Source organism: Argiope bruennichi, chromosome 10 (genome assembly GCF_947563725.1).
Source record: "Argiope bruennichi chromosome 10, qqArgBrue1.1, whole genome shotgun sequence".
NCBI lineage: Eukaryota > Metazoa > Arthropoda > Arachnida > Araneae > Araneidae > Argiope > Argiope bruennichi.
The window spans coordinates 73,810,767-73,835,635 of record NC_079160.1 but is presented as its reverse complement, the minus strand read 5'-3'; the positions used below and the strand labels follow the sequence as shown (position 1 = coordinate 73,835,635).

Below are 24,869 nucleotides of genomic sequence, written 5' to 3'. Positions count from 1 at the left end.
CCACAATACTATGTAGCTGATCAGCAAATGCAATAAAAAAATATTTGGGGATTTTTGAAAAAAAGGATTAAAAGTATTTATGGAAGCATTTTAAGAAGATAATGTTTATACGCTAAATGTTATATATAATACCATATTTGATACATGAAAATAATGTTATATATAATAGCATATTTGATACATGAAGATAATGTTATATATAATACCATATTTGATACATGAAGATAATGTTATATATAATACCATATTTGATACATGAAGATAATGTTATATATAATACCATATTTGATACATGAAGATAATGTTATATATAATACCATATTTGATACAAGAAGATAATGTTATATATAATACCATATTTGATACATGAAGATAATGTTATATATAATACCATATTTGAAGAAGAAGATAATGTTATATATAATACCATATTTGATACATGAAGATAATGTTATATATAATACCATATTTGAAGAAGAAGATAATGTTATATATAATACCATATTTGATACATGAAGATAATGTTATATATAATACCATATTTGAAGAAGAAGATAATGTTATATATAATACCATATTTGATACATGAAGATAATGTTATATATAATACCATATTTGATACAAGAAGATAATGTTATATATAATACCCTATTTGATACAAGAAGATAATGTTATATATAATACCATATTTGATACATGAAGATAATGTTATATATAATACCATATTTGAAGAAGAAGATAATGTTATATATAATACCATATTTGATACATGAAGATAATGTTATATATAATACCATATTTGATACAAGAAGATAATGTTATATATAATACCCTATTTGATACAAGAAGATAATGTTATATATAATACCATATTTGATACATGAAGATAATGTTATATATAATACCATATTTGATACATGAATATAAAGTTATATATAATACCATATTTTTATATAGACATCCTTATTTATTGTGTAAACTTCATACAACATTCTTATAATATGTGCAAACTGCGCAATGCGACATTTAGTATGAAAACTTCATTTAGAGATTAAGTGAATATTAGGATGACGTACAGTATTACCAAATACTGTAAATACAATGTAAGTACTTCTTATGTAGAAGCACGATCATATAAGTACTTTTTACGTAGGAGTACAACCATATAAGTACTTTTTATGTAATTGGAAATCACTTATAATTATACATACGTAAGGAAGAGTTTTTAAAAATTGTATTATGTTTAATTAAATTGATTAAAAAGTCATCAAAATTTTAAGGTTTTTTTGCCTTATAAAATATAGGAGCATAAAAACCATTGTTACAGTATATAAATATTTTAAAATCTTGTTAGTAGTATCAGTTTTGTTTACAACTGTTGTCTAAGTTTAATACATTTCAAAAAAATATTTTGTATATTTTACAGCAATGTTTTTATTGTGTTAGTTATTAATTTATTCTCAGGAATGTTATAACATTGCAACGTATTAAATAACTTTATTTCTACATAATTAAGAGTAAATTTCATTAACAATATAGACATTAACATATAAAACTTGAAACATGTCCTCCTTTTTTTATTTTTATTATAAAATATATTATCTATAATAAGAGTAAATTTCATTAATGATATAGACACTAACATAATAAGCTTGAAACATTTCCTCCAATTTTATTTTTATTATAAAAAATATTATCTATAATAAGAGTAAATTTCATTAATTATATAGACACTTACATAATAAGCTTGAAACATGTCCTCCTTTTTTATTTTTATTATAAAAAATATTATCTATAATAAGAGTAAATTTCATTAATAATATAGACATTAACATAACAAACTTGAAACATTTCCTCCAATTTTGTTTTTATTATAAAAAATATTATCTATAATAAGAGTAAATATCATTAATAATATAGACATTAACATAACAAACTTGAAACATTTCCTCACTTTTTGTTTTTATCATTAAAAAAAACTATAATCTCTATAAGTTTATGTTTAAATTTTATCTTTGATGAATATGAATTTTCTCGGAAATATACCTGAGAATAAACGTATTCCCCGACTGTATTGGGCTTTCCGTTGACGATGTTGATGATGTCATAATCGCTGTCGATTCTATCGCCTTTGTCATCGAAAGCAACGCGGCCTGTTTTCCCTTGTTGCAGAGTCACTTCTTTTAAGAATCTAAACAGAAATGTAATTTTTTTATAAACCACATATATACCAATAAAACATTTGAAGAAATGTCATTTTAGAATTTTAAGCTTTAAATATTCTTGTATCTCATTAGGTGAATTAAAAGTATTTATGGAAAGTAACAAGAAATGCAGCAAAAAGATTTATAATATTTACCACAGCAATCAAAATTAAACGGAAATAATTTAAAAGAAGAAAGTGGAAGGTCTTATATTATATTTTATATTACATTTGTTACCATGCGATGTCATTATATATTTAAACTTTTTCACTGCACTCATTAGGATGGATGTACATGTTCAAAAACTTTCAATTCCGTTTCAGTGCTGTTTTCAGTTGAGTAGTCAGCAGCTTCATAATAGTATTTGACTTGCATATTATATAAACTCCCAAAATTCACTCAAAATTTGAATTTTAAGCAATTTATGCAATATAATATTGCCAAAGAACAAAAAGAAATAACGTGGCAGTTAACAGTTCAAAGTTATTAAAAATGGAGTGCTACAAGAAAGAACGCATTTCATTGTAGAGCAATATTTAAAAAGAAGTGAAAGTCAGGTTAATTTTCGGACAAAATATGGTCGGTTTAGTTTAGTTATATTAACGTCCCGTTTTAAAGCAACACTAAGGCTATTTTGGGACACACCTGATAATTTTTAACGGTGGCCAGATGACGAGGACAACACCTGAGCTGGCACCCCAAATGCCAGCTCCAACACCAGAGAGAAGACGTTTGGTCCCGACAGATTTAATGTGCACCAGACCCTCTTACACTACGGTTCTTCGATGGAATCGGGTCTCGAACCTGAAACCCTCCGGTTCCGAAGCCGAGACCTTCCCACCAGGCCACCGCGGACAAATGCGGTAGGTGTCACATGCCATACAATCCGAGAAACTATTCATCAATCATTTTTTAGTTGTGCAATTTCCCATTTAAGTTATCAAAATTGCTATCCCGGGTTATACAATTAACTGTCGGCTGTCATACTGTCATTTCTTTGTTGTCATTGGCTATAACACAAAAATGCCGCAAAATTCAAATCATGTGCTAAATTTGGGACACTATTTAAGTTGGACTTCTTCTTGTGTAAAGCCGACCAGCCCACCACTACCACCACTGAATTGAAGGACTCCTCTTTGCTGTACTTTGGGAATTATGACTGAATTTTGACGTTGGATTCTAAAGTAAACAATATCACTTTTTCAATTCCCCTTTCCTTTTGACTCAGGAGATCGCTAACAAATTGTCTTTTAACTGAAGACCATTATACTTATTTCAGAATAGATTTTATTACATTCTAATGGATTTACATTTTCTTTATTTATACAGTTTCTAGATTTAACAATGAACAGACGTTTCCTGTCTCTTACCCGATGAATCTCTGTCCTGTTTCCCAGACGGGATCGTGCTTGCTGCAATCGTTGGGTGCGGGTTGAATGTTGAAAGACGAGTTATAGTAGAGCGTCCGGAACCCTCTGGCAATGACCATCACGCTGTCTTTGATGTGAGCTTCTTCGTCCGTCGCGTTTACTAGTTTCAGACCAATCACACCTGTAAAAAAAGAACATTTTATAACAACCAACAGTAAAGTACAATTAAAGGCTATTGACCATAAAAGTAAATACTAACACTTTTTCAGCCCATAGGTCCATATACATAGACCTCTCTTCTTAGCGTCATAAAATTTAAACAATTAAATGTTTTGAAATTTTAACTTCATTTCTAGAAAACTGAACAATATAACTTTAAAATGAGGCCAGTAGTTAGCAACGCATTATTGGGTACTTTTCAATTAGCCGGGTTCAAGTAAAAAATTGCCAAATAATGTAGAATTCCGCCAAATTTCTTTCGTCAAATTCGTGTTTAGTTCACAATTAGCGACATTTGCACCCGGCTAACGGAAAAGTACCCAATATTGAATTTATTTGTGAGATAAATAGTTATTTTATCTGATTTTGTCAAACGGCTTCGAGACTGTTTAATTAATTCCTGGAAATTTACATTTATGAAACTCCAGTTGGGAAATGGCTTCATTCGTAATCATCATTTTGATATTTAATTTTATTTCATTTCTTGGTATGTTTCAACATTTTCGTAGTAGATTATATTGTGCATTGAGATTAAGCCTTATAATGTTTAGCTTGTAAAATAAAGTACAGTGGAAGATATGTTAACGAAAATTTAAGAATGCACACAAGCAAAGTAACAGTAAATTACTGTGCCGTAGTGTCACAGTGAATTGAAAGGTCTAATTACCACAAAGATTCAAGATTTATGATCAGAAAATAATAGTCCCCTTCATGATCAGCACATATGTTGACTTTTAATACCGAGGTAATATCCGTCACTAGCGGTATGTATAGAAGAGAAATATTATCATTATTGTACCCACAACAAACACAGAAACTTACAGAGGTAATATCCGTCACTTGCGATAAGTCTAGAAGAATAATATTACCATTATTCTACTCTCAACAAACGTAGAAATTTACAGAGACAATAACCGTCACTAGCGATAAGTCTAGAACCATTACGATTAGAGAAATATTATCATTATTGTACCCTCCACAAACGCAGAAACTTACAGAGGTAATATCCGTCACTTGCGATAAGTCTAGAAGAGTAATATTACCATTATTCTACTCTCAACAAACGTAGAAATTTACAGAGACAATAACCGTCACTAGCGATAAGTCTAGAACCATTACGATTAGAGAAATATTATCATTATTGTACCCTCCACAAACGCAGAAACTTACAGAGGTAATATCCGTCACTTGCGATAAGTCTAGAAAAGTAATATTACCATTATTCTACTCTCAACAAACGTAGAAATTTACAGAGACAATAACCGTCACTAGCGATAAGTCTAGAACCATTACGATTAGAGAAATATTATCATTATTGTACCCTCCACAAACGCAGAAACTTACAGAGGTAATATCCGTCACTTGCGATAAGTCTAGAAGAGTAATATTACCATTATTCTACTCTCAACAAACGTAGAAATTTACAGAGACAATAACCGTCACTAGCGATAAGTCTAGAACCATTACGATTAGAGAAATATTATCATTATTGTACCCTCCACAAACGCAGAAACTTACAGAGGTAATATCCGTCACTTGCGATAAGTCTAGAAGAGTAATATTACCATTATTCTACTCTCAACAAACGTAGAAATTTACAGAGACAATAACCGTCACTAGCGATAAATCTAGAACCCTTACCATTAAAGAAATATTATCATTATCATTATTGTACCGTCAACAAACGCAGAAAATTACAGAGATAATATCCGTCACTTCCGATAAGTCTAGAAAAGTAATATTACCATTATTCTACTCTCAACAAAAGTAGAAATTTACAAAGGTAACAGAAATCACTAGTGATAAATGTAGAAGAGCAACACTACTATTATTGTACTCTCAACAAACGATGTACCTTATAATGCAACTTATCAACCCCGTATCAGAATTTTTTCCAAATGGAATGAAAAAGCAATGAAACTCATACAGTCTAGTATGTCACTACATCAGGTTAAGTATAGAGAATGGTATGCAATGAACATTTACATTTAGGAATGTGAATAAGTCAGCAATAAATACAATAGAACCGACCCTAAGTTAGGTAATAAAGTGTAGAAGATTTTCTGTAAAAACATTTACGATTTCGAGCGAGTTGGCAAAAAGTACGAAGATGTCATCCCTAAGACAGACAATAGAGTACAGAAGGTAATCTGCAACAAGCATTTGAGACTTTGAACAATATAATAGCAAGAATATTGGAGAAATTGTTAAATCATAAATGAAATTCAGAAGGTGATCTATAACAATCATTTAAGATTTCGAACAAGCTGACTAGTGAATAAATTCGGGGTCAAAATCAATGTCCACACAAAAAAATATGTTAGTATGATTAACATTTCACAAAGCGAACGCATACGGAATCGAGTTTGAATGTAAGATTTGTCTATATGCATGTTTTGCCTCACTGCAAGAGAAATGATTTGATGAAATGATATGCCAAAAGAATACCAGCAACGAACTCTCAAAGTGAATTCATAAGAACAGAAATTAAATCTCAAAACAAAATTGAAAGAACAGAAATTAAATCACAAACTAAATTGGGAAAAAAGAAGTATGAAATTTACTGTTTAATGAAGTGATTTTACAAAGAAATTCTGGCAACAGCATATAAAACCTTGTAGTATATCACAAGGCTCAATTCTTTTCTCATAATTTTTGTAAAAGTTTTTCTATTTTATTAAAATAAAATTGAAAACTATTACAAACCTAATAAAAATGGACTACTGTTAACTATGTCACAAGTAAACAAATAAAAATTGAAAAAGAGATTATTATGAATAAATATCCAGAAGAAGAAACTATTGTTCTTTTTTTTTATTTTTTTATTTATATTATAGGTTTGAAGAGGAAGTTAGTCAAAGTCCTGCAAAAAGAATGTCAAATAAATTGGTAATGAATTTTTTTGTGGCAGATCACATCCAAATTGCTTTTAAGTGATTATTTTTGAAAAACGAGATTGCTTCTTCTAAAATTATTAAACTGAAGTAAAATTTTTAACAAATGAATACCATCAGGTTTATTTGGTGCTAGTAGAGCTTGTTCTGACACAATCCAAACGTAACCAGGAGTCGTCATGTTCAAAGCTTCTACTTCCCTAAAGATGCTTTCGGCATCTTCCGTGCTGTAAGACATAATATATTCTGTGGTTATAAATAATATAAAACTAAAAGAACATGCAAATATAACCAAAACAATGGTGTTACATATGAATAAAACTTTATAAGCAAGATCGGAAATGCCTGTTTTTTTCATTAAAACCATACAAACAATAATTTAGTTAGCATAAGAAAAATAAATCATTTTTTTTAAATTAACAAATTCCATAATAAAAATGAATTATCAGAATGAAAATTTAAAAAGTGCCGTAAAAAAATTAAGTATCGTTGAATAAAGAAAAAAACTATTTTAATATTTTTAATCGATGAGGATTTTGAATTCTGAAGAAGAGTGCTGCAAAATTGAATCAAAGTTAAAAATTCTTCTTTTATTAGGCTAAAAACATACTGTATTCGTCATTGATGATAGATGGAACAAAATTTTTAAAAATATTTATTATAAAAATAAAACCAAAAAAAATTACTGCTATGTGAATAAAGCCAAAACTTTCTGCTTTGCAAATAACATCTGTACTATCTATTTTCTAAATTTAAAAAAAAAACACGATGTTTTTGTTTGTATGGGAAATTAAATAATTTTTTGAATTAGAAAATTTTAGAATGAGAATGTTCAGAAACATTGAGGAACGAAATTCATTAATTGGCTCTTATTGCTTTAAAAATAAATTTCGAAGTATTTTTTTATATATAGGCATTTCAAACTGAAGAATTGATCTGCGAAAATTGAACTAAAGCTTTAAAAAATTATCTTTTCTTTTTTTTTTTTTTTCATATACTTTTTCGGCAAAAGGTCTCTTACAATGATTGTAAAGAAAAGATTCTTTTATTACTTGTTATTCTTTTGTATTCTTTTGTTTTGTATTATTTTGTATTGTATTCTTTTATTATTTGTAGAAACTTTGTTGATTTACGTTATAATACAAATACCATAAAAATATCCAATTTTTTTTTTTCTGCTCAAATTTTATAGAAATATTTTTTTTATTTCTTAATTTTAGTAATTTACTTTCCAGTCCCTGGAAAATCGATACCAAACTTCTTTTTTTTTTTTTTTTTTTAGTCTTTTTTTGTTCGCAGAAAATATTTAGATACGAATCCTATACTGATTACATATGAATATTTTTCATTCTTACCTGCATATGAACAGCTCATTTATATAAAAAGAAAATCATAAATGCACTTAGTTTAACATGTTATTCGATTTGGTTAACATAATAATTGCATTGTTGCTCTTGGATGTGAGCCGAATGTATTCGTATTCAGAAAATGTCATAAGCGCCATCTCGCAAAATTTTGAGGCACTAATAGGTTATCATCCTATGGTAAATTTCAATTGTTTAAAACAAATTTACATTTAACTAATACATTTTGGTTTCATAGATATTTTTTAATCTTTTTAATGCAAATATTCAAAAAATATAACTATTTTAGGACGTTTTTCAAAAAAATTCATCTTGAACGTCAGCACAAACGTTAAATTTATTCGTAAATGGATGAATTTTAGGGAGCAGTATAAACTAATAAATGAATAAATGCTCCAGCTTGTCAGCATTGTCAAGGACACCAAAACAGGGAATGAAACCATGATTACTTGAAGTCTGTGATTAATCTTAATTACGTTAAAATTAATCATAAGAATAGATTGAATGCTGTATTGAGATTTATTAAACGCTAAGAGGAAGCATAAATAAAAACGCTTTTTTTTTTTTTTGCATGACTTAGCGTAGAACGTAGTCACATATTTTGTTGCTTATAATGGTACTTGCCATGGACAAGCTCGCTGATGAAGTCAGCGATTTTAAGCCAAGGGAGCGTCTCTTGTTTTTAGTAGCGCCAACTAGGGCCAAAAGTACGTCTTAGTTACTCACGCATCACATTCGCTTGCAGAACCCCTTTTTACAAGGGGGCATATTCACACATCTCACGGATAGAACAGATGAAGAACAACCATGCCCGAGCCAGGACTCGAACCCAGAACACGGGAAAGACGCGCTACCCCTATGGCAGGACGCTGGCTAGTCACATATTTTAAATATACATAACCGGTCTTTATTTTCTCGAGTACCTTCTACTAAACCTCAGATTTTACATAAATAAAACAGAAAGAGAACGGAATCGTCAAAAATATTGAAGCATTTAGTTCTCACCTTGCATAAAGAATAAAAACGCGACAATAACGACCTTGAGCTTCTTCCAGTTTCTGACTTATCTCCGTGATTCCCGTTTCATATTCAATGATGTCTTCAACCTATGGAAAAAAAAGCAAACATCATTGTCTTTTTTAATTATTTGCCAACTAATTACTCTACGCTTATACATATTCATGTCCCTATAACTTATTTTTTCCTTGCTACTTTTTGCGACATTAATAAGCTTTCACAAGAAAAAAAAATGCAATTTCTGACCATATCCATGAACAAAATTATGAGATAATGTATAAAAATGTGATTTCACGTCTCAAAGATTTCTGATTTGAAAGCAGAAAAAAATTTTTTGGGGGGAAATAATTTTCATTATATTTAATGAAATAATTTTATTATTAATAATAATTTTACAATTATAAAAATTATTTTTTATTTATAATAATTTTATTACTATCTACATAATTCTTTTTCTTTTTCAATTCCTACTATTAGCTCACACTCTCTCTATATATATCTTGTTCAAATTTTCAATCGTTAATAAAATACTTTTTATTCATCCACTCAAGTTCAAATACATTTTTTTAAACTTGCAGTGGATGACACTTGATGTTTATACAGTTTTTTTTTCAAATACTAATTAATTAATTAAATTTGTCCAATAATTTCTATTTGGTCGCCACATCCATCACCATGTCGCCAAATACTCGCCAAGCTCTATTTTGCCACTTAATATTGTAATTCTGCCATATGTATATACATATTCATATTAATTGTAATTATTTAATAAAAAGTAACTAAAATATTTTTTGTTGACTTAAGTAGGAATTGACTTAAAATTATATATGAAATTTTCTTTTATTTGCTTTCGTAATCTCCGTGAATGCATAGATTCGGAAACTTCGTCTAAGTAAGCGAACTGTCGCTTTTCTATTGGATGTAGCAATAGGAATGTAGTTGAGTTAACCTAATCTCCGATTAAGAGACTTCTCGGAGGAATGCACTGTGCAGTAATGTCCCATTTTGCACTCATCTCAAAAATGCAATATTGATTAATATCTCGTATTGAAGAAAGTTTTCAGTGATCTGAATGCCTTAGCAAGGTGGAGATTGGGACCATTTATGGTTTACATTTTTACTTCGCACTCTTCTCTGATTAATATTACAAGTATTGAAGAAAAATTATTCAGTGATCTGAATGGTGAGAAATGGGATTGTTTATGGTTAACTACTTACTTCGCACTTCTTTGTGATTAAAATTGATTGAAATATATATATCATGTATTTTTAAGCCAATTAACGGCTAGATTGAGTAATTACTCTCCAAAAATTGATGGTCCTTCCTCGAAGTGACTTTTGTGGAAATAAGAAATTGTATGATTTATTTGCTGTTGCGCTTTAACTTTTTTTATTTATACTTTTTTATTTGTATAACTTATTTTAGAAGAGAAGTTTCTATTTCCTAGCTGATGACATAATTAGAGTGGACATCCTGTACTGATATGCATATATGATTTTAACATGATCTTTCTCTCCCGGACACTTCAAAAATGGGGATGGGAAGCTACCAGAATGATGGTTGTTCCTACCACCATAATGTAGGGGCGTCAGCCTACATTATTTCTATACCACCAGTGAGTATAGAAATAATGTAGGCTGGCTATCCCGTACCACTGACGGGGCCTGCCTCCTATGTGAAAGGCTGTACCATGGCCGGTGACGCCCCTCAAAACGCAACCATAGCTCCTACCTATGCAGTCGTGGCATTCCAATCATACAATTTATGCAAATGCCCACGGGATGTACGGAGTAATCGTTTTGTGCTTACTATGTGGTATAATGAAGCGGCGGTGATGTTTTAAGAAAACAATATGTAATGACCTGGCTTACCTTGATGCCTGGTTTGATCTGAAATTCTAGAGGTTAGCTATCCGGACATTATTAGGTTGAATATCCCGTAGATATATGTATGTTTTATTTTATCATGTTTGGTATACTTTAGGACGTAATTTTTTTTTTGTCGTGTGACTATTTTAAACCAAATTTTTGCGCATTAGCTTCTGAGGGTAAAGACTCCTGAGCACCCGAGGGCAGAAGTCTGACTTTTAGCTTAAATGAAGATAGCACACACACACTCGCTTGCACAGCCCCTTTTTACAGGGGAGCTCATTCACTCACCTCACAGAGAAAACACAAGGAAGAGAACAACCATGCCCGAACCAGGACTCGAACCTAGAACGCCTAGATTACGGGGATGACGCGCTACCCCTAGGCCAGGAAGCAGGCTTAGGAAGTAATGTTTGATAAAATAACTCACCTTGATGCCAGGTTGGTCCGCCAAATTCTGGAACCTGCCAAGAGTGGAGCGTCCATCGTTGTCGGAGCTGTGGATGAAAGTGACGCATTTGTAGTTGAGAAATTTGAGAATCTCGATCCACACGTCTGCCTGGTTAGAGTATGGTGGAATGGTGCGCATGAAAGACGTGTGGAGATTCTGTAAGAAAATTGCAGATCACGACTGTAAGAATATTGGGGATTGTAACAATCAACACATTAAGCATAACATTTAAAATTAAATTTTCGAGCTATCGGACTTGTTCAAAATAAATATTTTAAAAAAACTGGCATATTCTCTGTTTGATTTTTTTATACTTATGCAATAACATGCGTTTTTCATTTATCTTCTTTGCATAGAGAACGTAATTGATTATGTATTTTGGAGCTTTTTATTCTTTTTTTTTTTGGACCACATTGCGACAATAAACAAAGAATTTGTGCCATCCGCCATCAAATATACCTAGTTGTTAAAAAGTCGTTCTTTAAAATTCGTAAATGTTGCCTGCCATGCGCATTATAATTCGTGTCAAATGTTGTCACAATACTCACATGCAGCATCCTACAATGCTTTCGAGCAATAGTTGCCATCTTCTATTTGTTAATAGTGTTACAAAGAAAGTAACTCAGAAATGCAATGAGTAAGATGAATAAAATTTTGCATGTAGTCTTCACATCAAGATCGTATGCCTAAATCAAATTTTGCATCCAATTAGTTAAGGGAAGATACCCAAAATAACTACTGCATGCTCGTCACCAGGTTCTAAATCTCATAAAATACGTTACGTACTGTATATTTAAACATTTATGTTTGAAATCTCTAGAATGATTCCGATATTTTATTAATGTTCTGTTTCATTAAACACACAGTAGTATAATTTTAAATTTTTAGAACATTTAAACTTATGTTACATTTTACGAATTTACACATGTATTAATCTTTTATTATAAAATCTACTATTTTTAACCCTTTTTAGGGCCGTGGGAAGTATGCTTCCCGCCAAATTTATCAATCTTTGTATGAACTTATGTAGGTGGACATAAGTTCTGACAAATTTTTTTAAAAAGACAGAAACTTAGATGCTTCAGTTCTTTATCTCACACAAAATGACGTGTCTTGATTTGTTACTTAATTATTAATGAACCAAATTAATTGTAATTAAATTGAAGTTATCTAATAAGCTAAATTAATCCCTTTTCTTATTCTAATTTCAAGCCTAAAAATATTTTAACATAATATGACTAGAAAAAAATGGCCTTTTAAAGGGTTAAATCTATTATTTTTTTATCTACTATTCAAATCTACTTCTACTTTTCTATCTACTATTCAAATCAAAAGTAGAAAAAATAAAAAAAAAGTATACATTTATTGGCTAACCTATAATTCTAATCTTGAGAGTTTTGAACATCCAAATTAGCATAGTATGAAAATTTTTTACAATCGATTCATCTGTCTTTGTATTATGTTTTTAAAATGTTCTTTTAATTATGTAGCTAAGATAATGTTCATTACAGATGCATACAATACTATCGAAATGTACTAGATTATAGATTCAATAACTAAATCAATAAACAGCACTGTTGTAAAATATACTTAAAAATATTTTTAAAGTTATTAAAGGCAGACAAAAATTGCATAAAAATATAATTAGTATCATAAAAGTTATTTATTTGAATTTGAAAAAATTGGAGTAAAACATGCCCTTTAGGCAATAATACGATCCTTTGTTACACGGGGGAAAAATGCTAAAATTTCGATTACTTCTTCATTAAAAATCTAATTAAAATTTTGAAAATTCTTTTCTTAGTTAGAACTTGCTTTTCAAGAGGTACTATGTGCCTATGATTTACCCTGTAACATTTCGGGAAAATTTTTGCGTCATAACTCAATTTGCAGGCCTTTTCCAGCCTATGAATATTATCATATTAAAATGATATTTAGTGACTATACAGTATATCATGTAAGAATAGGAAAGGCTTGACTTATGAGTAATTGAACGAAATATTGAAGAAGCTTACAATTTGCGATGCCTTCATAACAGTCTCAGTTTCTCATAACATATTTGAGATTCAATTGAGTCAAACATCTCTTTGTTTATGGAACTTGCATACGCTTAAATCGTCAAGACCCAAGTATCCACCCACTGGCATAGCGCAAAATTTTCGAGAAAGGATGGAGACTCAAGTATTCACATTGTTTGATGATGGTTCGAAAGTACAATGTCTGTCACTCATTAAACATTATGTCGCTTCAAAACAAGACATTTTTTTCCAATTAAAATATAAAGATCCTTAAAACATTTCCATTAAATTTGATTCAGTAGGTACTATTTTATTTACTATTGATAAATGCGTTATTTTGACAATTTTTCTTCAAGTTTGGGAATTGAATAAAATTAAGTTTACCATAATTTGCAAAATTAGTTTTGCCATAATTTGTTCCTTCCGGAAAATAGTAGTGAATGAAAAAAAAAAATTTTAAAATCTTGACCTCCTCAAAATAGACATTCTCTGTATCAATTGCAACACATGTGACGTTGCAGCAACGTCACTCAACCACGATGACGTCATTACTATGAGTAGCAAATGTATTAAAATAAGAAGGAAGATATCCGCTTCCAATTCTTCCAGCAGAAAAATCTCTTCCAATTCCCACCGACAGAGGATGCGGGGGAAATTGAAAACCTGGAGCAAAATGAAACGTCGCTATGACAACCTCAGAGAATCAATACGAAGTCCGGTTTCTTGGCACCATGCCAGAAGGGGAATGGGAGACTTGTGTTGAGATTCGTGGTCTATTTATAGACTGAGCGTTCACAGAGGCCGGGAAACTCTTCTTCTCTTTGATGTAGCGCGAATCAGAAGGCGAGGCGCCTTTAAATTAAATCTAAAGAGAAGATAATTAAATGATCTTTCATTGTTCATTCATCCTGAAATGCTAATTTATCTTTTGCAAATCAGTCTGAAACATTATCTCTCTTATAAGTAAATCAAGTGATTAATCTCGAAACTTACAGACATTTTCGAGAGGATTAGTATAGAATATACTAAATTCGAAGCCAAAATATGTAAATGCTACCCCTAATATTCTTAAATAGAGATCTCTAAATAAATAAAAAAAATTAATTAAATCTGAAGAGTGAATAATTAAATGATTTTTCATTGTTCATTCATCCTGAAATGTTAATTTATCTTCTGGCAAATCAGTCTCACAACTTATTATCTCTCTCACCACTAAAGCAAGTGATAAGAAAGAATCTCGAAACGCTAATAATCACATGAGATAGAATATACAAAATTTGATGGCAAAATATGTATATGCTACCGCTAATATTCTTAAATCATTTTATCTAAATAATTAAAAGTATATTAAATCTCTAGAGTGTATAATTAACTGTTCTTTCAATATTCATTCATTCTAAAATGTTAATTTATCTTTGCAAATCAAGTTCAAAATTATTATCTCTCTCTAATAAATAAATCAAGTGATAAGGAAGAATCCCGAAACGCTAATAATCACATGAGACAGAATATTCTAAATTTGATGGCAATATATATGTATGTTACAGCTAAATTCTTACATTATATTTTCTAAATAAATAGAAAGTCAATTAAATCTCAATAGTAGATAATTAAATAATCTTTCATTATTCGTTCACCCTAAAATATTAATTTATCTCTGCAGATCAAGTTCAAAACTTATTATCTCTCTCTAATAAGTAAATCAAGTGATTAGGAAGAATCTCAAAACGCTAATAATCACATGAGATAGGATATGCCAAATTTGATGGCAATATATATGTATGTTACAGCTAAATTCTTACATTATATTTTCTAAATAAATAGAAAGTCAATTAAATCTCAATAGTAGATAATTAAATAATCTTTCATTATTCGTTCACCCTAAAATATTAATTTATCTCTGCAGATCAAGTTCAAAACTTATTATCTCTCTCTAATAAGTAAATCAAGTGATTAGGAAGAATCTCAAAACGCTAATAATCACATGAGATAGGATATGCCAAATTTGATGGCAATATATATGTATGTTACAGCTAAATTCTTACATTATATTTTCTGAATAAATACAAAGTAAATTAAATCTGTTGAGTGGAAAAATAAATTTATCTTACATATTACAATTATGCTCAAAATGTTATCAGCTTTAATAAATCAATCTTGCAAATCAAGATCAAAAGTGTTTTCTTTCTCAAATCAATAATAAAAAACAATGCATCTTGAAACAAGATTAACGGAATGGGATGCAATATACATAGGATACGATTATAAAAAAAAATGCATTGTGCTGCCAAAGTTCGGAAATCCAGTGATGTAACTAAATAAAATAATTATTTAAACTTTAAAGTAGATAAATGAATTGATCTTCTTTTTTACTTTCTCGTGTACGAAGTATAGAGAAAGTATTGTAATCATTAAAAGATTCAAAATTGAGATTTGGGGGATTTCCCCATTTTTGACTTCTCTGAATTCGAAAAACACATTTTTGGGTAATGCCTATCAGTCTGTCTGTGACAAAGATAACTCAAAAATGCTTTCAGTTAACTGGTGAAATTTGATATACAGTCTTTACTCCAAATTTGTAAATTTCTATCAAATTTTGAACAAATCCGTTCAGTGAAAGTCTGTCTAGTTTTTCGAATATAAGCTAACACGATAATTAGAAAGCGACGAGAACTAGATGGATGAAATTCGATATAGATATTTAACATCTATGTTGTAGACATCTACCAATAATGATAAGGTATTTCCTTGATAAGAAAGAAGGTATTACAGATAGCTCTAATAGACGCTGAATGAATGCCAGTAAATGAATCATTTAGTGATGAATTTCACGACTTTAACAACAAAAATGAAGAACCTAGAATATTCGAGAATTTTGTCAGTATCTCGATTAGGATCGAAGATACGATATCTTTCTAGAAACACCTTTGTTCTGTCCTGAAGATTATTAAAAAAAACGAGATATAGAGTTGAAGTGAGTTCAGCTCAAGCGAATAGTTAAGTGAGTTCTCTTTGTGCTGTTTCGGTTGTTTATTGCCGATTTGATGCTCATGTATTGCTTTATATTGCAAATTCTGTTTATGTGTTTTGCTACTGTTAAGTTTTGCTTCTGTGTAGGATAAAGAGTTTTTATTCGTTGTTAAGTCTTTGCACCGTACAAACATGAATTGGATTTTAGATTTCCTGTAACAATAAACATGAATATAATTAAAATAATAAATCTCTACTGTCTTCTGTAATTTAGTTTTTTGAAATATTTTTAAAATAACAGTGAACGAAATGAAAATTATGCATTAGAGATTTTATTGGAATTACATACAGCCAATATTCCCAGCAAGCCGGATAGTCGTTAAAGGCAGATAGATTTAAATAAATGAACCTGTAGTCAGAGAGATCAGCATACCTTGCATGAAAGGTATTATAGCAACCGCAAATAATAAGTTAGTAACTTTTGTTGTTATACTTCATTATTCCCATTTCAAAGCCATCATTCTCATAACTGGCATTCATTGAGCTGATAAGAATTGTGTTGTTATTCTTCATTATTCTCAGTTCATAGCCATCATTCTCATAACTGGCATTCATTAAGCTGATAAGAATTGTTATTCTTCATTATTCACAGTTCATAGCCATCATTCTCATAACTGGCATTCATTAAGCTGATAAGACTTGTGTTGTTATTCTTCATTATTCACAGTTCATAGCCATCATTCTCATAACTGGCATTCATTAAGCTGATAAGACTTGTGTTGTTATACTTCATTATTCACAGTTCATAGCCATCATTCTCATAACTGGCATTCATTAAGCTGATAAAACTTTTTTCCAAACGAATTCTTATCATTTGTAGAATATTTTTGCCGTCTAAGTCCATAATTATCTTTTACCTGATGACTCTGTGTCATAATAAAGCTCATTATTCTTAGTTATTTGCCATAAATGCAGCCTTTCATCGACGTAAAAACACAGTTCCATTTCTGATAAGTCATCGAATTGTGTCACAAAGGCAACGTAGAATCATTTAGAATCCGTTCTGATGATGATAATTTCTATATTTGTATTCAGCGTTGTATTTGATCCTTAAAACATTTCTTTCGGTAGGTTTAATTTGATAAAAGGGACTTAATAAACTTAAAATAGCTATCGCTTAAAGATATCATTATATTTCAAAAAGACGATAATGAGTGAATCAAACGTTATTATTCTCATGGGAGATCATGGGACGATTGACATTTCTCTTAATGTTTATTTGATATTCTTATTAATTTTAATTTAATAATTTAAAATGACATAAAATATCCAAAATAAAGTTTTTCATATTATATCAGCAATTTTGGATCTCGACAAATAAGAGCAACAATACACCAAATCCATCCAACTTAATTTAGTTATATTAACGTTCCATTTTATAACTATATAAGAGTTGTTTGAGGACAGACTAGTAATTTTGAACTTAATTTAGACGACAAGGACACAGCCTGGACCGGAAACGATATAAGTTTCAGCAGTAAAGCAACGAAATGCGTGGTCTTATGCAAAGATGGGAATGGATTTGTTACCTTGTCTGAGAGGGACGAGTCCCTGGAACTGATGCCGATAACTGGAATATTGTAAAAGCCGCACGTATAAGAGACAGCAGCTGGAGACAATTCCCCTGCCGTCGGATGACTGATGATCACCGCGTATACCTAACACAAAATATTACAAACTCGATGTAGAATTTGGTATTTATAGGTTAACATTTGCATAATATATATAAATTTTTAAACAAATATGCAGGTGATCACCCTTACACCTTCCATAAAACATTTCAAATTTGATATAAATTTGTACTTATAGGTAAACATAAATATAAATAATGATTTTTTTAGTTTGAAATAATCACCGAAAATACTTAAAACATTAGAAATTTTATGTAGAATCTGGTATTTATAGTTAAATATGCACGTAAAATGAAATTTTAAAAAATGGCCATACACATCTTGTACATCTATTGCAAAGCATCCCAGATTTGATATACAATTTTTACTAATAAATAAACGTATTAATTAATGTGATATTTTTAAAATACCAAGGTTACGCATGCTACAGAGGATTACAAACTGGATGTGAATTTGCCTTTATTGATAAATGTATGGTAAATTTTAACATATACATTAACATTAGTAAACTTTTTTTTAAAAAAACCCATCTGAAATGATAACTATTTATACCCACCAGAAAGCCTTACAAATTCAAGATATAAACTGTATTTATAGCTACTATATTTATTAAAAATTATTTTTAAAAAAATGCAGAGAAATTGTTCCATTCTTCATTTTGGCGCCGGAACACATATTACTATTTCGCGTAATATTTGACCTTGTGTCACACTTTAAACACTCTATTAAATTAATAAATTTAAATCCTTTGTTTAATAATTCAACCACTCTTTTTAAATAATTTACGTAAATTAGTAATTTAAATAATGAAGTAATTAAATAAAGTAATTTAAATAATTAAGTTTGAATAATATAAGTAATTTAGTTTGTGTACTTAAATTAAGTAATTTAAGTAATTAAATTTGTATAATTAAAGTAATAAAGTAATTTAATCAATTAAGTTTGTGTAATTTATATAATTAAAGTAATTAAGTAATTTAATTAAGTTTGTGTAATTTATATAATTAAAGTAATTAAGTAATTTAAATAAGTTTGTGTAATTTATATAATTAAAGTAATTAAGTAATTTAAGTAAGTTTGAGTAATTTAAATACATTTTCAAATTAATTCAATTAAATTTAATTGTTATTTTAACACTCTTTTAAATTAAGAGACAATGAAATGTTGTTAAAAAATTAACTAAGAGACAATGAAATGTTGGAATCGGGACATCACCTGCGCGGAGATGAGATGATTGCAGACGTTCTGCGCCGTTCTGATAGGATTCCTATCCATGGGCAGAGAAACCCCCTCCAGCTTGACCCTGGGGGGCAGCGTGTTCATGTCCTCGTTGACGTCCACTATGGCTTGCATGAAGTGAGAGATCTTCTCTCCCACTGATAACACAGCCCCAATGTTGAAGACTTGATCCGTCTCACCCCGTACAGACGCCGCCACCACAGCCACGACCAACAGGAGGATGCAGCCGCCCGCCATGGCAAAGAGTCCGAGCTCAGTGGCAGGTCACCGATGAGGAATCACGTCTCTCTGCAAGAGGATGGAAAAGATTCGATGACATCTTGTCACTTCGTTTGAACAATTCCAGAACTGCGCAAATGAAGGAGTATTGTCAGAAAAGTTTGACTAGTATTACTTTGCATACTTGTACAAGGCGATTCTTATCTAACATAAGCTAGAGATAATTGTTAAATTATACAACAAATAAGAGATGAATGAAGAGAAATTCGCACAAATCTCTCTATATCGCAGATTATCCAGGAAGATTACTGAATCTAGAAATACCACATTTTGCCCGTAATTACTTTTTGAGAAATAGTTTAGCTCTAAGAAGTGATTTTTCAAATTTCAATTAAATTTGAAATTAAAAATTAATCAAAACTTCACGTTTCTTCTTAATAATCTCTCTCTCTCTCTCTCTCTCTCTCTCTCTTTGTGTGTGTGTGTGTGTGTGTGTGTGTGTGTGTGTGTGTGTGTGTGTGTGTGTGTGTGTGTGTGTAACTCTTTTGTGACAGACTTTAATAAACATGTGAAAAATTTTTATTCCTTCCTTCTATTGTATCATCCTGTATTTATTATTAGGAAGAAATAAAAGAATAGGTACACTAATTATATTAGAAAAAAATGAATGGTTTTATTTTTCAAAAATTTGTAAAAAGAGCGATAAACATTCAGGATTTTTTCTTATACACCAGCATGAATCCGAATTTTCTGATTTAAACACATAATATGCTTAAGTCAAATAATTTCTTAAGTCAGTCATTTCTTTAATATTAGAGATCGGAAAACATAATGTACAGACTTTAAAAAAGGAAACTCTTGAAAGTATTATATTCTCGTAGATCAAGATTTTAAAATTTTACTAAATGAAATTTTGAGCTCTGTAACGAAAGCTTAATATATTTTTGATTATTGTTTTGTATTAACTTTGTATTCTTCTTATTCCTTTCTGATGCTAAATTTTCGACTTCTTTAAGAATGCTATGCGAATTAAAAAAATTAATTCTAGAAATGAAACTCGATCTGAAAATTCTAGAAATAGATCAGGCAAGTCAGGATAAGAAAGGGAGAATGTATGATGAAAAAGGGCGTAGTTATTCTACAAGAATATATAAAACAGACAAAGAAAATTGTGCTAAGAAGTGTTGAACATTTGATCGATAATACAAGTGTTCGATCTGCATTAGATATAATATTAAGTAATATGGATGATTTTCAAATATTTTAGAAGGCCATCATGTAATACGATATGACTTCACCATATCTTTGGTGCAACATGGAGGGGCCACAGTAGTGGTTAATTCTCGACTTGGTACTGGAGGGTTTCAAGTTCGAGACCTGATTCGACCGAAGAACCGACGTGTAAGCGGTTCTGGTGTGCGTTAAATTCGTCAGGGCCAAACATCCTTCCACTGGTGTGGTGAGGAAGTTTGGAGAGGAGGTGTCATTCTCGACATCTGAGCGTGGTTCAAAATTACGAGGTACATCCCAAAATAGCCCTAATGTTGCTTTAAAACGAGACGTTATTATAACTAAACTGAACTGGTACAACATGGCTAAATTTAGCTCTAACATCAAAACGTCTGGGTGTCATATCATAAGCCAAGTAATAGGGTCATTCTGTCCAATACATTTTAAACGAAATACATTAAAACAATGCAAAAAAATATAAGCTATGTTCGATATTTAATTAGATGTATAAAATGCCACGAAATTAAAGTTACAGACTGCAGAATAAACTTCATTTGCTGTGTACATTAATTGGCTAAATAATAGTATATCTACTATCCAGAATTTAAATAATGATGTTACAATTTAGTCAAAAAAATAACTATATCTTTAAAGCATGAGCAATTTTGCAGAAAGATATAGCAGCAAAATAATACTTGTATTTCTTATTCAATTAACACTTATGTTAATTCTTCAGAGAATTATGGTCATGATTAGCAATATGTAGATGGAAAGCAATAAGATCTATAAATCAGGGCAAAAGGTGAGGTTAAAAGGCAATAAATCGTCAAATTCTCATCCTTGAATGGAAACTAACTTCATCGGAAACAATTTTATTGTTTAGTTAAGTTGAATTATATTAACGTCCCGTTTTAAGGGAATACTAAGACTATTTTTGGGACGGACCTCGTAATTTTGAAGCTCGGTCGGATGACGAGGACTACATCTGAGCTGTCATCCCATACACCTGTGGTGAATTGCATATAAGCCAGTAACCGAAAAATAGCAAAATCGGTTAGTTACTGGACTGCTAACCAAAAGGTCCCACGTTCTAACCTAACGCGTCTCATAACCTCTTCAATGGTTTTTTTTAAGTTAAAGAAAATTTAATTACAACATATTTACAAGACTTTGTACAATTGCAAGGTTGGTGAAAAAAACACGCTTCACCAACCACAACAGCTGTACTACCCCTATGCAAGGCGCCACAACAGCTGTACGAAGGTTGAAGGTTCAGCGTCCGAGGTCACCAATGAAGCGGTTATGAGACGCGTTAGGATAGAACCTGGGACCTTTTGGGTAGCAGTCCAGTAACTAACCGATTTTGCCAAAACAGCTGTTCGGGCAGAAGCGCTGTTACTGGCTTATATGCAATTCACCACACACCGAAACAATTTCATTGAATTAATACAGAAAATGTCTTTAGCACTCAATTGGAATCCAAGTGGATTCTCCAGATGAGAGACCATGTTCTTAATTTATATCTATTAATTGCATTCTTATTTCAAATTCCCTTTCTGTTTTATGATGAAGGGGTTAATGAGAACGACAGTATAACCTGAACATGGAAAAAAAAATCGAAACATAAATTTAATCATAAAATATATATAATTCATTAAATATTAATTATTAAGAAAGACTCTCAAAATGACAGTCATACATGACAAGGTACACCTTCCCAGAATTTAAATAGCTGATTAATCATTTTTATTTGCGTACAAAAAATATTTCGTTTGAAAAATTTTTTTATGATAATATTAATGAGAAAAATTTTAATGTAAATAAAAATTTTTAAAATTCAATCAATAAATTAATGTAATAATTATTAACTATTATCACATTAATTATTAAAAATTATCACGACCAATAAATAAATATAACAACTTTTTATTTTAAAAAATTCAATGTTCATCATTTATTGTATCATCATTCTTTTGGATATTTAATTTTAGGATATTTATTTAATTTTTAGGATATTTTGGATATTTATTTTAATTTTAGGTATCCTATGTTAATATATATTGCCGTAAGATGGAGTTTATTTAAATTATAAGCTAATTACAGTTTATCAGTATTTTTGACTTTTTAATAAAAGTCCTGAAAAATGACACCACTTATGGCACGATTTAAAATTCAGAATGAAATAATGCTATAAGCTGGTCCATAAAGTCATTAAAAAGGAAAGCCAAATTTGAAACTACTTTTAAACAAAGAGATTACTTTTGATTCTATGACTTGACATATATTTTCTAAAGAAGTTTCTAAGCTTTAAAAATTCATAACGCATAAAGACGTGATGCCTTATCCAAGTAGATAGAACCGAAAGCACGTTCAACACAAATCAGTATAAGGTCTCAGAAGGTCTCAGCTATCAATATGGATACAAATACATCTTTTCCATGCAAAAAAATAGAATATATGTTCTTATCTAGTCGCTCAAGAAACAATATAAAGAGAACACCAAAGACAAAATTTGTATGAAAAATTCATGGAATGCAAGGTATGTGTAATATTGCCTCCGACACTTACAGACTCTCAGGAAGGAGAGTGTCCTTGCTTCTTCGCAGGCATTAAACATTCATTGGATCTCTCCTCAAGTGAGATTACTCTTTCAGTTGGTGGAGTGCTTAACTCTCCGTGGTCTAGCTTTGCTGTAACGTCTAAATTGAATTGCGAATACGGTGACTGGATGCTTAAAAGCACATACCGTGACTTGGTGTTTATACAAGATATCCCAGACGGTTTTGTTTGTTGTACTTGGTTTAGCAAAGAGCATCGCCCTTTAATCGAAAAGGCAATGCTTTTCGAGGGGAGGGGGGAGCTGCTATCAGATACAAAGAGGAAATAATATTATCAATGTTCTCCAGACTTTTATGAATCAATAATTTTAAAGTTGAGTTGGAGAAATATTTTTTTTTAAGTTCTTAAACAAAGTGTAATAAAATAAAGTATTGCAATAGTCAAAAAAAATTTTTTTGAAATCAAATTTTGATAAATTGTTTTACGTTTTGGAATAACAAAAATCAAAAAATTAAAAAAAATTGAAACATTTTGGAGTTTTTTAATGCAATTCTGCTGCTTTTGTGCATTGTCTCTAGCTTCTTTTTAAAATATTTCCAGTAAACAAGGCACAAATGAAATTAGGGTGTTTTAGTACTATGTCGATATACGGAATTTCCATCCTTTTATCGTGTATATATATATATATATATATATATATATATATATATATATATATATATATATATATATATATATATATATATATATATATATATATATATATATATATATATATATATATGCAGGGTGTTTTTAAAAAAGTGAAACAAGCGGTTAATTTCGTTAAGAGTCCGATTTTGTTAGAATGCCTTTTTTCCGAACTAATGATTTTGTAGAAATATTTTTTTTATTTCAAAGGACATTCATGAGAAGAAATATCTTAAATATATATTACAAAAAAATATTTTTTACTTTAAACATATTTTAAGCACTTGAGAAAAGTTTGAATTTTTTTTCCCCAAATTCGACCAAACATTTTAAATCAAAAACAAATCACCGGATTGGTATTTTATTCGGTATATTTGATCATTTATGTGTAGGCCAGTGTCTATACATCAAGCAAAAATTTAGGAATAACTTAACATTATTGTAAATTACTAAAAGTGGTGTTTATAATCATAGATTTTTGCAGAATTTTTATTGTTTTTAAAGTTTAAAATGTATATAACTTCGAAACGTTTTATCATTGTACTTATTATTTAATTAATTCTCTAGATAATATTATAAATTAAAATTAAGCCAAATTATAGATTGATATTTTCAATAATATGTTATCAATCGTGATTTAAGAATAAAACTTTTTGATAAATTTTAAACAATAATATTTCGGTAATAACATAATTTGGCAAAACATTTCGAGAAAAATAGGTTTAAGGTTTTTGCTTTCAATTTTCAAAGATATGAGAGCCGGCGTCCTGGCATAGGGGTAGCGCGTCTTCCCCGTGATCTGGGCTTCCCGGGTTCGAGTCCCGGTTTGGGCATGGTTGTTCTGTTGTTCTATGTGTGAATGTGC

At 30.1% G+C, this 24,869-nt stretch overlaps 1 protein-coding gene across 4 annotated transcripts in view; it reads right to left on the bottom strand.

The window, feature by feature from the left end:
- LOC129988786 (glutamate [NMDA] receptor subunit 1-like) overlaps positions 1 to 24,869 on the bottom strand; it is a 62,112-nt gene that overhangs the window by 28,186 nt on the left and 9,057 nt on the right. For all 4 annotated transcript variants that reach the window (XM_056097058.1, XM_056097059.1, XM_056097060.1 and 1 more), the window contains exons 2-8: positions 19,283 to 19,594; positions 17,966 to 18,094; positions 11,368 to 11,544; positions 9,057 to 9,157; positions 6,802 to 6,914; positions 3,575 to 3,755; positions 2,047 to 2,191 (exon numbers count right to left, since the gene is read on the bottom strand). In XM_056097058.1, the coding sequence (XP_055953033.1) occupies positions 2,047 to 2,191; positions 3,575 to 3,755; positions 6,802 to 6,914; positions 9,057 to 9,157; positions 11,368 to 11,544; positions 17,966 to 18,094; positions 19,283 to 19,543 (1,107 nt within the window). In that variant the 5' untranslated portion in view covers positions 19,544 to 19,594. The remainder of the gene's footprint in view (positions 1 to 2,046; positions 2,192 to 3,574; positions 3,756 to 6,801; positions 6,915 to 9,056; positions 9,158 to 11,367; positions 11,545 to 17,965; positions 18,095 to 19,282; positions 19,595 to 24,869) is intronic.